General features: G+C 41.7%; 2 protein-coding genes across 5 annotated transcripts in view; both read right to left on the reverse strand.

Annotated features, from left to right (window-relative positions):
• Positions 1-4,199: 4,199 nt before the first annotated feature.
• Positions 4,200-8,512, reverse strand: bhlhe40 (basic helix-loop-helix family, member e40). Its single transcript, XM_012874141.3, is given in 6 exon segments — positions 4,200-5,329; positions 5,331-5,995; positions 6,138-6,261; positions 6,563-6,670; positions 6,775-6,838; positions 6,968-8,512. Coding segments are annotated over 6 exon segments (1,197 nt in total). The 5' UTR covers positions 7,045-8,512; the 3' UTR covers positions 4,200-5,170.
• A 2,553-nt stretch (positions 8,513-11,065) lies between these two features.
• The window catches only part of itpr1b (inositol 1,4,5-trisphosphate receptor, type 1b), a 131,715-nt gene continuing 126,479 nt past the window's right edge, over positions 11,066-16,301 (reverse strand). For all 4 annotated transcript variants that reach the window (XM_012874222.3, XM_036151869.1, XM_036151868.1 and 1 more), the window contains 2 exons: positions 15,557-15,718; positions 11,066-12,268 (listed from right to left, as the gene is read on the reverse strand). In XM_012874222.3, the coding sequence (XP_012729676.2) occupies positions 12,182-12,268; positions 15,557-15,718 (249 nt within the window). In that variant the 3' untranslated portion in view covers positions 11,066-12,181. The remainder of the gene's footprint in view (positions 12,269-15,556; positions 15,719-16,301) is intronic.

The raw sequence follows: 16,301 nt of genomic DNA on the forward strand, positions 1-16,301 counted from the left end.
TCCTCGGATCAGAAGTCCAAGTCTGGAGGTAAATGGAACAGAGAAGAACTAGTAACAAGAACTTTCCTGGTTTTGCATCATCCAACCTCACTTCCTGCTTGGAACTTTTGTGTTCCCCCTGCAGGACTTCTCTTTAAGAAAGTTTTAGAATAAATAAAAGATCCATGGGCTAAAAACGACTTGCTTTTTGGCTGTTGCAGCTCAGCAGTGATTTGTTGGATGCAAACTTGTAAGACAGACAACATTATTTGTAAAATAGACAATACCAAGTTGCTCTATAAGCTTCTTGTAATCCATTTGTGAAGATTAATACAAGTCAATAATATTTGACTACAAATGCACGTGTTAGAATAACACAGACTGCAGCATGGTTTTAACGTGGAACAAAAATGATACATAGTTTTCACAAGTGTGCCATACACGTACTATTCACCCCTGACTTTATAGAAACACCCTATTTTAGAGTATGATTCTCAGCTATGTAGGTCTTTCAAAAAAATGTAAACAAATTCAAATCTTTCTAAAATCGAAATCTATTCATCTTTTTGTAATCGCCTTTTTTAGTTTCAATTTAATTTGAATGTAAAGAAGACAACAAACATCCAGAGATTTTCACTCCAAAAGTGACCCATTTATTAAAGCAGGCTAAATAAAGCATGCGTTTTTGAAGAAAGGCTGACCCATATCCTGTACCTATTGCTGAAAATAAACACAACAAAACGTGGACAGAGGGCAGAAGAATTGCCCTTACACCAAACATATTTGGTGTTTCAGTCTCTTTTTTTGAAAAGTGAGCAAACGTGCAAGACCATTGTGATGCTTCAGAGCCACAATGCTTCTGTTTTCTACAGTAATCTGACCATGTTTGCCAATTCAGTATATTGTTAAGCAGGTATCTATCTATCTATCTATCTATCTATCTATCTATCTATCTATCTATCTATCTATCTATCTATCTATCTATCTATCTATCTCTCACAGACAGTAAGGACAGACACATATCTATGGAAGTCAATGGAGGTCAGTGCAAAGTCCTCACATACATAGTAAAATGTGTGCATGTTTAAAATAAAACTATTTATTCTCATTACTATTTATGACTACTTTCAGCTTGGAAGTTTTTGACACCTCTGTTCTATTGTGGCAAAAGATAAACGATGTGTGAATGAATGCTTCAGCAGGGAAACGCTGTTAGGTGTATAAGCTGTCACATTGTCTTTTATTCTATATCTACATATGACCACTTGGGGGCAGAAGAAACATAGATTTAATCTCTCACTGTTTACGCGAAAAGAATTCATACACCTTGAGCTTTTTCACACTTTGTCACGTTACTTCCGTGTGCTTCACTGGGGTTTGACGTGGCCGACCAGCACAAAGCAGGAGATGATCGCTGGCTGCAGAGAACGTGGCCATGTTGATTTTAATACAAAGTGGAATAAATCCCTCCTCGCCTCATTGCCTGGTGAGGCCTGATGCTTGCATCCCAGTGGTTCCGGGATGACCAGTGTGGTCCAGGTCACAGGGTTATTACAGGCCCAACACAACCACCAACAGCTGTAAGAAAGCTGCAGACTGCTTTGTTCCCTAGATGGAGTTCAAGGTGATCAGTCCGTAGGAGGATGCAGACACAAGATGTTTCCATTTTTCCGTACTTCGGCTGGCCTGCAGAATATTTTATCAGTGTAGGGTTTGAAATTTTCATCACCCACTACACTATTTGGTGTTTGATAAGCTTCTTTTTTATTTAAGAACATCTCTAAAGGCCCAAGAGAGAGGGGTTGTAGCTAAGGTGGCCATCTATGTTATACAAGGGTTGCAGTTAATGGCTGTTAGGGGAATCATTGCTGGTGCTTTAATACCACTTTCTGACAGTTTAACTTTGTTGCAGTAAATACTGTTCATAGATTTAACAAAATAAATGGGAACCTTAATGGATCTCATTGCAAACTGGTTCTTGGCACACAGTGGCCACATTGACTGGATTCACTGCATGTCCCTGTAGTTTTAGATGCTTTTCTATACAAATATTATCAGTATTTAAAACAGGAAACAATTCCAGTCAGAATGAACAAGCATTGCACCTAATACGACAAAAAGACCAACTTTAAACGACTGTCAGAAAGGCTAAACAGTTGTTAAAGGACTGCAAGAAAGTCTGGCTCAGTGGAAAACATAAAAACTTGTGCAGCTGAAACCACAGATTTTCACACTGATCGCAATCTGAAACAGTTTTATTCGGTTGAAAACTATCTGCCTGAAGCTGCTTTCCAACAGTGTTGATGAGGAATTAAAATGCTAAAAACAAATCTGGGATAAAGCTCATCAAAACGTCCAGAATTTGTAGCAACTCTGAAGGTTTTTTACGTTTTACATGCATTTATGGACTCTGAACAGCTGAGAAAATGGTTGCTGTTCATATATATATATATATATATATATATATATATATATATATATATATATATATATATATATAAGAAAAAAAAGAAAATGGTTTCTTAGAGCAGCTTTTCATGTCTTACCATTGGGCATGTACCCCAGGTTTCCCACACATATTTCCATATAAATTGCCACACTTTCCCAGAGTCAACAGTTCAGCATATCTTTCTGCCATTTTTAATACTTAAAGCATTTGAGTGCACAGTATTAACACAAAACCTGTTTTAGGATGACACAAATGATGAAACAACGCAATGCTGAAATCGGCTAGTATAGAGTATTTTTACCACGTTGTAACATCTGGACTAATTTTAATCAGCTCTGCGTCAAAATCATGACTTTATTTGTTATTATATATATTGTTATTATAAAATCATGTTATTATAGCTAACATGATTTTGTCATATATACAAAAAAAATACAGGAATTGTAGCACTTATGTGGCAGTTTAGTCCTTATCCAAGAACTACGGGCCCCGGAGCAAACAGCTAGGTAGACCAAGCGTCTCATTTTTTTTTCATTTGTCTGCTTTCAGTCAGTGACTCAAAAACCGACACACTGACAGAATGTGAAAATCAAGCAGTGATTATGCAAATGAGAGCATGTAAAATGAAATTATACCGCATTACGCAGGCACTAGTAGACTTTTGTGCGTTAGGAAATGGAAGGAGGAGAAAAGTTTAGAATATTTTCCAACCAGATGTTGGCTTCGGCAGTACTTGTCGACCCTGGGGGAAATGATAAAAAAGCAGATCCAAGACTCTTCCAGGCTTTATAACAAACACGATGAGCACAACCACTCGGCTTCTGGCCCACGGGTTTACAGCAAAACTCTGGCACTACGTGAATAATACCAACGGGTGTCTACAGCTGACTTTACAGCTGGGCTCTGAGGCCAAAAGGGAAAGCGGAGTGAAGCCCAGCTTCCACGTGGTGGCACTAGTGTTGCGCCTTTTGGTTTGCGGGAAGCGCCACCAAACCTGAGCAGACACATTCTGGAGGCAGCCCAGATCTGCTCGCTGATCTGCAGCCCAGAGTGACAAAATATGGTAGTGATTAGGAAAGAATAGAAAACTTCCACACATCTGAGAGAGACATGGTGGGAGGGACCTGATGATGCGGGGGCCCTTTCTATTTTTCACTATTACTGCAAAGAGTGGAAAAACAAAACAAAACCAAAAAAAAAAAAAAAAAAAATCAAAAGGTGAATGGAGACTTGTTTTCATCATTAAATACCACAAAACCCCAAACGCAGCGGTTTTTGTTTCACCAAGGTGTCTGACTTCAGCTGGAGGGACTGTATGGCAGTCGCACAACGGCGCCTCTTTACTGCCACTTTGCTTTTAAAAAAAAAAAATGTGAAAAGAACTGTTGTGGTCAGGCACAACAGCAATCAGTCGGGCGAACTGTTTGCATGAAGAAGTTAAACTACTTAGTAATAATCATTTCCCCAGAAAGCCTTTAGAATCAGGTCCCAGCTTGTAATCTAAGACGTGCTATTGATTTCCAGAGGCCGTGCAGCTCTATGGGTTATGCAAGAGTTATGTAAGAGTGTGCTGAGGAGTTGGCTGCCACACGTTGAAGCCCACGGACACAGACTACACAGACGACAAGTAGCTTTATTGTTACTTTAATATATATATATTTATATCAATAATATTTTATATACAAAATATGTACAGCCTTGTGTTACATTGTCAAAAAAATAAAAAAAAAATCAGAGTACCTGTGTCTATACAAAACTATCATTTTTTTTTATGTCTTCGAACTTTACATTCGAGCTCTTTTGCTGAAGACGGCCGTCGAATTTGTTTGCGCCTCCTGTCGCGGCGGTGGAGTTTGGGTTCAACGAGCGAAGGAGGCGAGAGCGGGACCTAAGCACCGAGCTTCAGATGTGCGTCTGCACCACGAGCTCACAAACTGCTGCCTCATCCTTCCTGCGGCAGGTACACAAACAAAAAAAACAAACAAAAAAAAAAAAAAACGCCCGACGGGTCACGTATCAAATATAGAGATGTACAAGGCTAAACCAAAAAGTTACTTCACAGGCGCTCCATCTGGACGTGTACAAAAATAATAATAAAAAAAAAAAACACAGCTGTGAGTCAGAGATTAGGTCTTAAAAGCACGCTTCGACAGAGATAAATGACGCACCTGGTACGGCAGCCTACACCCTGAATTCTCTGAGCTTTACAAATTCCTGCGCGCGTTTTTCAGCGGCGCCACAAACGAAGACGGGGAGAGGAGGGTTAGGGTGGGGGGGGGACGTCAACCCGGACGTGCTGGTTTATCGTTACAAATGGCTTGTTGCTGTCCCTGGGAGGGCCGTCCTGACATTCGCCCATCTACAGCAGCATGCACAGGAGTTTTCTTCCTTTTACATCTTTACATTCAACACAGAGTGGTGTGCAACAAGATATGTCCGAGATGGGGAGGGTTACATTCTGGGGCGACATTAAACGACGTTTCTGCAGGCCAATAACAAGACAAGAACCTTCAGAATCTCTTGTGTGCTCTTTAACCTGACCATCTTCACAGTGTTTAAAAGGGTTGTACAAATTCTCGGGCAGAGGCCTCGAAAGCAGTCCGAGGCCCGATGCCCGACAGTGACGACCACGACGGGTTCCGCTCTGATGGGCCGACTTGCAGCTGCGTGTCGGAGGGCCAACACTGTAGCCTCTGTTCAACATTCAGTGGGGCGAGAGGTGCAGACGGGAGAACCGGCTGCTCAGTCTTTGGTTTCCAAGTTCAAAGGAGAGACCTGCCTTAAAGCTTTGTGCTGAGCGGGGGAGTCCATGGGGATGCGGTGGGCTGCCGGAGACGGCACCCGTGGGGACATCAACAGAGGCGAGGGCAGCGTCTCCTGGGGCAGGCCTGCAGCGGAGCCAGGCCAGACCCGGGTACATGATGGGCATGCCCCCAGGGTACCAGCATTTCTCCAGCATGGGGAGGTACGCCGCTGCCGCCGCCGACGGGGGGATGAGGTAGAAGGGGAAGAAGTTGGGGGAGATGTTCATGTAACCGCCAGGACCTCCTGGGGCGTGGAAAGAGAGCATCTCATCCTCCGAGTCTGCTCTTAACCTCTTGGCCCGGGGCTCGTCGTCTTCCTGTTTGACCACACCCACCGTCCGCTCTGATGAAGGGGCCTTCATCTCGCCCTCCCTCCCATGGCTCTCTGACCACTGGGCCTTCGGCTTGTCATGCTCTCCGCCGTAGCCGCTGTCAGTGTCTGTGTCGCTGCCGCTCTGCTCCCCTGTCCCGTGGTGGTAAGTCCTCTGAATGACCGGGACGCAGTTCTTAGCGGGGGCCTCGGGCGACGCCGAAGGCCGTCCGGCGGGCTCCTCCGCCCTGTCCGGCTCGTCGGGCCGCGGGCCGCTTCCCTGGTGCAGGACTTCAGCCGCCACCTTCTGGATGTGACTGATGACGTGCGAGGGGGTCAGGTCCCTGCTGGTCTCCTGATTGGCCAGGAAGTGGAGGACTTCTCTGGCGCACAGATGAAAGCCAGAGCGGAACATCTCCTCGCTGCTCTCGGCACCGTCTCCCACATGGTCGCCTAGACGAACACAAACTAAATTAAACTCTGTTCCTTTAAGAAGTTACCTCAAAAACAACACCTGTGTTGCAAATGCTTATTAAACCATTAATAAGCATCATGAACCCGGACTAAAAGCACGGCTGCTAGAAAGCCAACCTACCGATCTGCAAGTCCTTCTGGAGCGCCACTATTTTCTGCTGCTGCTGCTCCAGCACGGCGCTCAGGGTTTTCACGTGCTTCAGCGTGAGTTCCAGCACCACGGCTTTCTCCAGATGACCCAGCGTCTAAAACAGGAAGACCTTCAATAAGCACACTGATCTTCCTTATGTAACACATTCTACAGAACAGCGGGCGAGCAGCCATTCACCGGGGGAAACCACTCCCACTACGCTCAGAGATGATTCCCCACAAAATGAACTCTTCTAACAAACTAAACAGCCATTTAAACTGTTAAAATGAGAAAACTTGTACATTTTGCTGTTTGTTTGTCTTTTGAATAGCAACTCACGTGTATTTTTTTACAGTGTCTCAGACTTATGTAAAAAAAAGAAGAAAAAGAAAGTAAGAAGAAAAGCCAGTACTCACTGTAAGCTTAAGATGTTCTGGCAACAAGTCCTTCAGCTGAGCGATGCATTCATTTATTCTGTCGCGTCTTTTCTTTTCAATCAGTCTGTGGGGCAGCTTGTAAGTCTCCTGGACAAAATGAATAATTTAAAAAAAAAGTTGTTAACACTCAAGATGCACTAATAACACGGAGGATTTTTTTTTCTTTTAACTTTTTTTTTCTAGAATTTTACCTTGCATTCATCCCTGCCCTTCACACCCCTCCTGCTTTTGCACATGAAAATAGGAAATTCCAGTCTGAGAAAAAACAAACAAAAAAAAAAAACATAAATACAAACTTGATTTCAATTTTAAGTGCGGAGGATTTCACAGTGAACCAACAGAACAATTGCAGGTTTAGGTCTAGAAAAATGCTCGTATATTTACCGATGCATGTCAGGTATATCCATTGATGCGTGTTTCGGAACATAAGGAGGTGGTTGCGCACTTGTAATCCGCTCCATGTCGCTTTATTGACGGAAGGGGGAGAGAAAAAAACTGAAAAAACTGAAAAGCACGCTCCAACAAAACAAAACAAACAAAAGAAGAAGAAGACAAAAAAAAAATCAAGAATAGCAAAAAAAATAAAAATAAAAATTCAAAATAAGAAGTAACACGATTCCTCCGGTGAGTTCCCGCTGTTAGGTTGAAGCTGATCGCAGTTTAGAATGCTGTCACCCTGAGGTCTGGGCTCGTTAGTATGCAGAGGGAAGGTCCACGCCCCGGCGATGTGTGAGAGCTGGGTGGGTTTGTCACGGACTACGTGCTAAATAAACCCTGTGACTGCAGGCACGTCTCTCTCTCTCTCTCTCTCTCTCCTTCTCTCTCAGCCAGAGAAACCGACTCTCCTCCGTCACATGAGCCTCACGTGTTGGACGGCGCTTTCAGACTCCTCACCCTCCCAGCATTCCCCCGCCCCCGCCCCTGCCGAGCCTCACGTGTTGGACGGCGCTTTACAACACCCACCCCGTCCTGCTGGGGGAGCACTGTATGGCAAGCCTTTACTGTATTTAATCAGCAGACGCCTTGATAATTACAAATAGGACAAAACAGAATGCAAATTACCTTTCTTGTCCCGCAGTGGACTCATGGATAAAAACAATAAAAATAAAAAACGAGACAATAAAGTGAGGGACAACTTGACACCACAGGAAAAAATATATAATTATTAAAAGCAGCCTACTCAGACTGAAGGAAGTGTGCAACTAGGGTAACTTTAAGAAGAAGGTACAGAATACCCAGAAGTGTTTGTGCATTAAAAAACCAGAAGATCATTTGCAACAAATGAAAGAAAAAATGGCAAATAACAGCGATGGTTATAAAGTCCAGGCGCAGCCGGGAGGAAGAATCTGTGATAGAGCTCCTATATGCATTTACGATGCAGCGGTCTGTCACTGAAGGAGCTCTGCAAACCGCTTCATGCATGGGGGAGGACGATGCGTTCGGCTCACGAGATACTGGCTTTGTGACAAGGGGACGAGATTTTAACCGTCTATGGGGGGAAACGTAAGAGCAAATTTGTTTTTGTTATATAAATATTTCCAAAAATAGCAAGTCGCTATCTTAGAGAGTGTAAGCGGCGTAGAATGCTAAAGTTGAGGTTTGACAAGTTCATGCTTTGTGTCGCTTGTGTTTGTCTAATTCTAAGATGGTTTTAATAATAATAACAAAATGACACACAGAAAACGCTTGCATTTATGTTACAGTAACCTCAATCTTGGTTTTAAAGAATCTGTTTAATGTAGAGTTATCAGGTTCACTTTCTAAACATGAGATGGATAACTGTTGTCCAAAGTCCCAGTTTCCTAGTTTAGTCATGATTAAATCCCCAAAGCAGATGACAACCTTATAGCATCGATAGTGGCTAAAGGTTAGCTAGTAAAGGTATTCTTGTGCTGCTTAAGGATCCCGGTATCTTGTCTGGTCACAATGTCCCTGGTAGTCATTTTTACTACTGAGTGCTTAAAGCCCTCAGCTTCATATCCAGGGTCAATAATAATTGCTTTGACTATAACAACAATGACATGGTGCTTAGACTAGAATGTACAGTGATAAAAACTATCATATTGTTTTAATATTGAGAGATATTGTGCTGCCCTTTTCAAACAGATCCCTCCATGTCTAAAATTGGTGACATCCAATATTACACTATTTCTGACACAAATTTAATTTTAATATAATCTACAATCCAAGTGGTACTAACAAATAAGATACGTTAAAAACCCCAAGTAGTTTTAAAATTTAACAGCCAGATTGCTCATGCATTGCTCATGGGTCAGTAGTAGTCAGTAGTCCTTTTTGTCAAGAAGTAGACATACTACTGTTTCATTTTCCACTACAACACATAAAATTATAATATAGATTTTGAGGTCATCTGCAGCTCTTCCCAGATATTAAATGTGAAATGGGATTGCTATAATCCCACCTCTTTCAGTAGTAGCCAGCTCAGGGCTGAAATCCGGTGGAGTGCCGCGCCACGCTCCCTCCGGCGGGCTCAGCGGGGGCTGAGGTTAGCCTCGCAGTGCCTCGGCGTGTACAACGGCGTGCCGACATGAGGTGAAATATTGTCCCCAAAACTGCGAACATATCGCCATTTATGTTACACACTCAGACCCTAGAAAGTCCGGAAGAGCAATATGAAGATAAGGGACGCCGAGCGTGGGATTATAGTTGTGATATAGTTGTAATATGTAGGCTATAACGATCACATTTATAACTACTTTATGGGTTTATTAACACAAACAAAAATCGGTTAAAAATACCAAGCACAAAAAAAATATCAAAATTAATAATTTTACTTATTTTCCACCAATAAAAACGCCCTTTATTTAATGGAAGTATAATGAGACCTGGCCGCATTCTGGTGTTAGAAGGCAAACACAGCAATCACTTTGTTCATTCTGGTATGTGCCAAAGTGTCACGCGCGCAGCGTCCTGGACACAGTCGCCGTGTAATTTCATACCGTCCTCGTTGGCTGGCACGTGCACCTGCGGCAGGATGGCACGGCGTGGCTGCAGGTTGTAACAGCCGCGTGTTTGTTTCTTCTCTCTCTCTTTTTTTTTCCTTTTCTTTTTTTTCAAAGCCGCCGCTGTGTTGATGTGTTTAATCAGCCCGTCACGTTGAGCTCCTCATGGATTGGGAACACAGGATCCCTTGCCTGTGACGTCAAGCTCGCAGGCGACCGAGAGTGCCCGACTGGTCAGTCGGTCCCACTCGCCGACATCCCCGAAGCAGACGGGCTATATTTAGAGAGGGAGTTTAAAACAACAGAGTCAGCCGCGTCGCAGGCGACGGAGCGAGACCGGGTCGACGAATTCAGCAGCAAATTCCGATAAGACTCAGAGGAAAGGGGGCGGAGGGGATGGGTTCAGAAGTACACATACCTTCTAGTTTTTTCTCTCTCAGATTGGTGACGTTACGTCGGCCAGCTCTCAGGATCGTAAAATCATGAAATTAGTTATTTATTTATCATTCAACAACAGTAACCCAAAGAATAACACGATCTGATTGTGCCTTTTAAAAACAGAAAAGCAAGTATGTCTACAGCTAAAATAACTGTTGCGTTTATATTGAAGTAACATTTATTCCGTGTTAGTTTGACGATCAGAATTAAAATGTGGAATAAATGGCTGCTTAATTTAGAAGGTAGTTTCAAGTGCCCGTTTCTCTTAAAATTATAACTTTTTGTGGCTCTCTTTTTCATACAGTTACAATAGGCTGATATAGCTAATTAGTCAGGCTGCTCCAACAGTCAGCTGCTTAACAGACATGCCACTGGTAGCCATGCCTTCCGTAGTTTTAACTTAAATATAGCTACATTTAATCCAACAGCGAAAAGTGTACAAGCCTTCTTTCAGCCAGCTGACCGGCCCTGTGCAGCAACAAGTAACAGATGGCCAGGAGCGGCTAAATATGTTTTAAACAGCCAAAGAAAAGTCGGGTACATTCTCTAGCCTCACATTAACCAGACTTTAAACTGTAGGAAGAGTATGACTGAAAATATTTGTGGTTTTTAATCTATGGCTTTTTAGAAATATTGGTTATACCTCGAGATCAGTATCTGGGACCTTTATAAATAGGGTTTATTCTTATTGTATTAAATTTATATAAGAAGAACTCTAATGCTGGTCTAAAAATGTTATGTAATTTAAAAATATATATTTCAAACATTACATTTACATTTATAGTGGAGATAGTTGCACAGATATTAAATTAGCATACTAAGAATTTCCACAATTTATCAACGGCTCATCTTATTGCTACTCAGCTCTAGCTTCTTGAAAAGATCTCTTAGAACGTCCTTCATTGATGTGGATATCCGCCATTTCAAATCATGCATAATTTATACACCTACTCAGAAGAGCCTGGGGTCAGAAAATTCATGGTTGATGATTTTTCAACATTTTCAATATTTTCAACATTTTGCCCCAACAAATTCCATTTAAAGTTGCATTTAGCAATTGTATATAAAAAAGACAGTACAATTAAAGGATAATAACAATTTTAATAAATAATTCTACTTCTATATACAAATTGACAACGCTTTGATTTGTTTACCCTTAACATTTTGTGACAGTAATATTTTTTTCCCCCATCTTATCTTTCTATACAAAAGCAAAGTAAAGCAACAAACTTTATTTACACAAAGTAGTCCCCTCCCAGAAAAAAAAAAAAAAAAAAGTTCATTCCTAACATGGAAAGAACTAAAATGTTAAAGTCAAACTAAAAGAACAAAGTTTCCACACAAGCAGCGACATATCAGAATATACCAATGGTCATTATTACTGTATTAACTACATGACTCCTGAGCAACACGATTCTAGACGGCTGTTGCAACCCAGTCAAATTATAAAGCTACTTCCCCATAAAATAACTTAGCACAAAATATTGACCATATGATGGAAGGAATCTATTTGTTTATATTGCTCTCACACAATATCTTATCTACTGAGTGCAGATGTCACCCGAACAGTGTGCCCATCTGGACCAACTAAATGCAGGGTGATATTGTGAAGCCCAGTCATTATCATATCTCCGTTTGTGTTTAAATACAAATGAACGACAACTGCTTAATTGTCCAGAGACCATAAAGAACAGTTTAAACCACTCCCCGGTGGATTTAAACAAGACATAAGAATTAAAACTTAAATCTACACACCATTTGGTTGCATATTTAAGTTAAGATATTGCACGACATACAAAAGAACAAGACAATAAACACTGCTCAGTGTGTTAGGAATAAAAATAGAAAACTTTTAAATAATGATAAAAAAAAAAGAAACAGAACAATTTCATCATTTTTCACGTTGAACCGTTAAAGGCTGTGTGTTGAGAAATCCGATTTCTTTCGGCAGGAAAAAAAACAACAACCCAAAAAACATTTGGCACCAACTGAACAGAACAGAATGAGGTGGGTGAGTGTTACTGTCTGGAGTATCGCTTTGCGTGGGGTAGAGCTACACATTGCCTTATAGCTATCTATGTTACAGCGTTTCCCTACCGTTGTAAGATACTTTCACACTCAGTGCTGCATACATTTTGCAAGGACAGATCGCTCCCTTCCAGACGGCGAGCCGGCTTGCAGACTCCGTCGCCGCACCTTACGCCGGCTGCTGGGGGTTGACGTTCATGTGCTGAGGGTGTCCCAGCAGCCCAATCCGCTGCTTCTGCTTCCTCTGCTCTGTCATCTGAAGATCATAGAGAGGTGAGACGTTTGTTAGGTTTATTTCTGCTCGGGTATGAACATCAGCTTTCGGCTGAAAACGCGGCGAGCTGCCCTGAACTATAAATCCGTGTCGATACGGCTTTCCGTACAACTTTGCAGAAACTAACATCTGCGGCACAAACGCAACGCACAGCGCAACTGAAACCGATTCTTCTGAAATCCTGCTGGCTTTGTCATCCCCTCCGCCGGCTCGTCTGACGAAAGCAGCAGAATACAAACAGCTGATACTGAAACTGAGTCGATTAAAATTTCAGAGATCAAACGCGGCATGACTCAAAACACAGGTGGTAACCTTTACAGCAGCTGGAACCGGCAGATCTTTCCTGCTCAGAAATAACTTTAATTAACATAAGATTGCGAAATACACCACAGCACTGAAACATGACGGTATTAAAAGTGAAAAGTCAGAGTGGTCCAGCAATGAGTGTTTCAACCGATTTAATTCTGCTTAGGAAGGGAAGGTTTTGAGAAGGATATTATTAAGCCTCATAGAGGAGACAGTTTAGCTTCTGAGCAGTAATTTTCTCCTTAAGCCAATTTACCTTGGATTAACTCGATCACAGCGAGCCTTAGTTCAACAATTAGCCATTTGTGCTTTTCCATCCAGATCTGGTACATTTCAGTAAGTTAAAGATAAGACTTTTTAAAACATACAATTTCTACAAATAATATTTGAATGCAAGACCTGCACAAATATGTAAAATTAGGAATTAACTTATAACATAATGATTATCTTCATCATTGTGATGGGGTTTTGCATCTCTTGAATGAAGTTCAGTGATTTTACACATACAAAGCTGTGAAAAAGTATCTGCCCCCTTATGACAGATTTCTGCAGTTTTTGTCACACTTAGTGTTTCAGATCATCAAATTTAATATCAAGCAAAGTTAGGGTGAGTTAATACAAAAAGCAGTTTTAAAAGGTTTATTGGGGAAAAAAACAGCTATTCGACCAACCTGGCTCTTTGTGGAAACGTAAACGGCAACAAGTTAAATCATAGGTAGCTCGCTAAGGCGTTCAATTGTACGACCCCACACAGGCCTGACTAGGAGGAGCAGGACGTGGATCTAGAGCCTGTCTAGCTCAGCCCTGATTTAAAGACATTGAAGAACAGATGAGAAACAAAGTCACTGACATCTACAGGTTACAAAGTCCTTTCTAAGGCTTTAGGACTTAAGGAAACACCATTGTCGACATATGGAGAAATGCTGGAACAGTGGTGAACTTTGCCAGGAGTGGCTGGTCCACCAAAATGACTCCCAAGCGCTCCTGATCTGCCGCGTCAGTGAACTAGACTGTAGCTACGACTGGCTAATATACTGGCCAATAACATTGCTCGCATAACCACAAATGTTACTATGGTCACTAGGTTGTTGTTTGCTCTAAGGCCTACTGTTTCTGACTTCATATTAACCATGATAAAGCTATTGGACTTGAGGCACAGCTGGGTAAACTTTACCTATATATGGCAGCCATTTTCCAATGATTCCAAAGCACCAGCAGCAGGATCGTTAGTGACCAGGGACAATAATCTACCGCAAACATGATTAAAAGGAAGAGACCTTCTGGCGCCGTTCCTGAATGACTCATGCAGGAGGTCACAAAATAACAAGGAACCACATGTAAAGCAATGCAGATCTCAGTTGCTTCTTCAAGAAGTGACAGAGCAAAAGTGGTATAGATTAGAGATTACCAAGGCCTAAACCACTGCTGAGCAAAGAGAACACAAAGGCCTGCCTCACATTCTCTGAAGAGGCTCTTGATGATCCACAAGACCTCTGTGGAAAGATTTGGTGGTGTATGCCCTGTTCCATCTGGTGTAGAAGAACATGGTACCAGCTACCAAACATGGTGGTGGTAGTGGGATGGATGGTGTAGGTCCGCTTTAGGAACAAGGCAACTTGCAGTATTTGATGAAACCATAAGTGAGCTAGTCGACGTCTGGACTTGAACCTGAATGAGACGCTGTAACAGGACATTTGGCTGTGGCTGAATTAGAACAATTCTGCTAATAAGAGTAGGCCCAAAATCCCCCCCCCCCCCCCCCCCCCCCGTGATGTAAGCATTTAACTTTTATTGCAGACACATGAGGGCAACTGTTCCCACCAAGGATGGAACAACCAGTTATTAGGTATAGGGGCAATTACTACTTTACATTGGGGCAATAGTTGGTTTTGACCGCTCTTTCACTTCATGAATAAAATCATGATTTAAAAATGACTTTTATTTTTACTTGAGTTAACTTTGTCTGATATAAAAAAAACAGTTTGATTATCTGAAACATTTAAAAATGACAAAGCAGCAAAAACAAAGCAATATTTAAGGGGCCTAATTGTTTTTCAAAGAACTGTGGGTGACCCATCCCCCATTCCTTTCATATAACACAACTAACACATATTAGGCTTTATTATAGTGACTAACAACAGGTTTTAGCAAGCTACTGAAATCTCTATTTCAAAACCTAAGCATAGACAACTGAGCTATACATTTAATGTGTATCTAAATGAAATTCAAGGTGTGTATCAAAACAATCTGGACATTCCCATTCAGGCATAAATCAAAGCAGTGAATAAGGATACTGAATGCATGATGAAATGTGACTGATGTTTGTGTGTCCTTCACAGCTTTCAGTAACACAATAATCATTTCCCCTTGTCTGGGTCAAAATGTCTCAGAAACATTCAGTTCCTCAAAGATAGTTCTCATTTCAAGGGTAACGACAATTTTACAATTCTGTTTACTAGAAGCAGAGGAGGGCAGCAAATTGTGCAATCGTACTCCCGTTTGTATGCAACATCAGCAGAAAGTGGGTTCTCTGTCAAAGAACATTTAAATATAAAGTACGTATTTGTAAAGGTTTAAACAGTTATTTGCCATTACTAATAGAAAGAACATTTTGGGGCAGTAATTTCATTTCTTCTCTTCAAAAATAAATAAATAAATCCCCATTATGGGACAATAAATGTATTTCTTATGTTAATTAAGTTAACATAGCTATTAGATATAATTTTACTCCAAAAACTTCAAGTTGGTAAAAAAAGAAAAGCTGAGTTTAGAGAGGCTCACAAGCTGTGCTGAGAACTGACTCACTGCCATTTACTAAGCTCTGCATCTAAAGGGCAACGAGTGGCAACAAACCAAGACCGATGGGAGGTGTCCACGTCTTTTAGAAAGATGTCTCACTTGTTCCGTTTTTCCCATAACGGAGCATTTCCGCTGCTAATTCTGCTTCGTTCTGATCGAACCAACCTGCTCTTTGAGCTCGGTCAGCTGGCCCGAGAGGTTGGTCACCAGCTTCATGGTGGACTCCAGCTTCTCTTGCAGGCTTCGGATTTCGTTCTGCTCTCCGTCGGCATCGCTGCTCACCAGGGACATGGCCCGCATTCGAGGAAACCAGTCCAGGTTGTGTTCCTGGTAAGAAAAAAAAAACAAAAACAAAACCCCTACATGGTTAGGAGTGGCTCAGAACTAAAGCACAGACTTTTTTTTTTGTCTTCCATTGTGCGATTTCTAGCAAGTTTCTTTTTTCCCCATGCTAAATCTCATTCATTAAATAAGTCAAAATGGCTTCATTGTACAGCACAAAGGATCATATTTGTCCTGTTTGATTTGGACCCATTTTCTCAGACTCGTTTTAATCTCTCTAGACTGTGTGCGGTGATTTTTATCAAACTACCCATGATGGGACTTTCCATATTAGAATCACATGGGATACTCAGACATTCTTGAAATCCCTCAGAACACGCAGTTCACTCGGGGGTGATATGTTCATGGCAGGCAGTTTTTCAACACACAAAATAAAGGCAGCTAAACTTACAATAAACTGAAGCTGTGTAGGAGATTTCCTCATTCATACATTCATGCTGATATTGACAAAAAAAAAAAAAAAGTCAAGACTCATAGATGAAGAGCAGTATCAGCGTGTACAGAAATCCAGAGCAGCAGCCACCGTTTCTGGGCAGCAAGATCTGGGCTGCAGCTGTAAAGGTGCGAT

The sequence above is a fragment of the Fundulus heteroclitus genome, chromosome 20, assembly GCF_011125445.2.
Source record: "Fundulus heteroclitus isolate FHET01 chromosome 20, MU-UCD_Fhet_4.1, whole genome shotgun sequence".
Lineage (NCBI taxonomy): Eukaryota > Metazoa > Chordata > Actinopteri > Cyprinodontiformes > Fundulidae > Fundulus > Fundulus heteroclitus.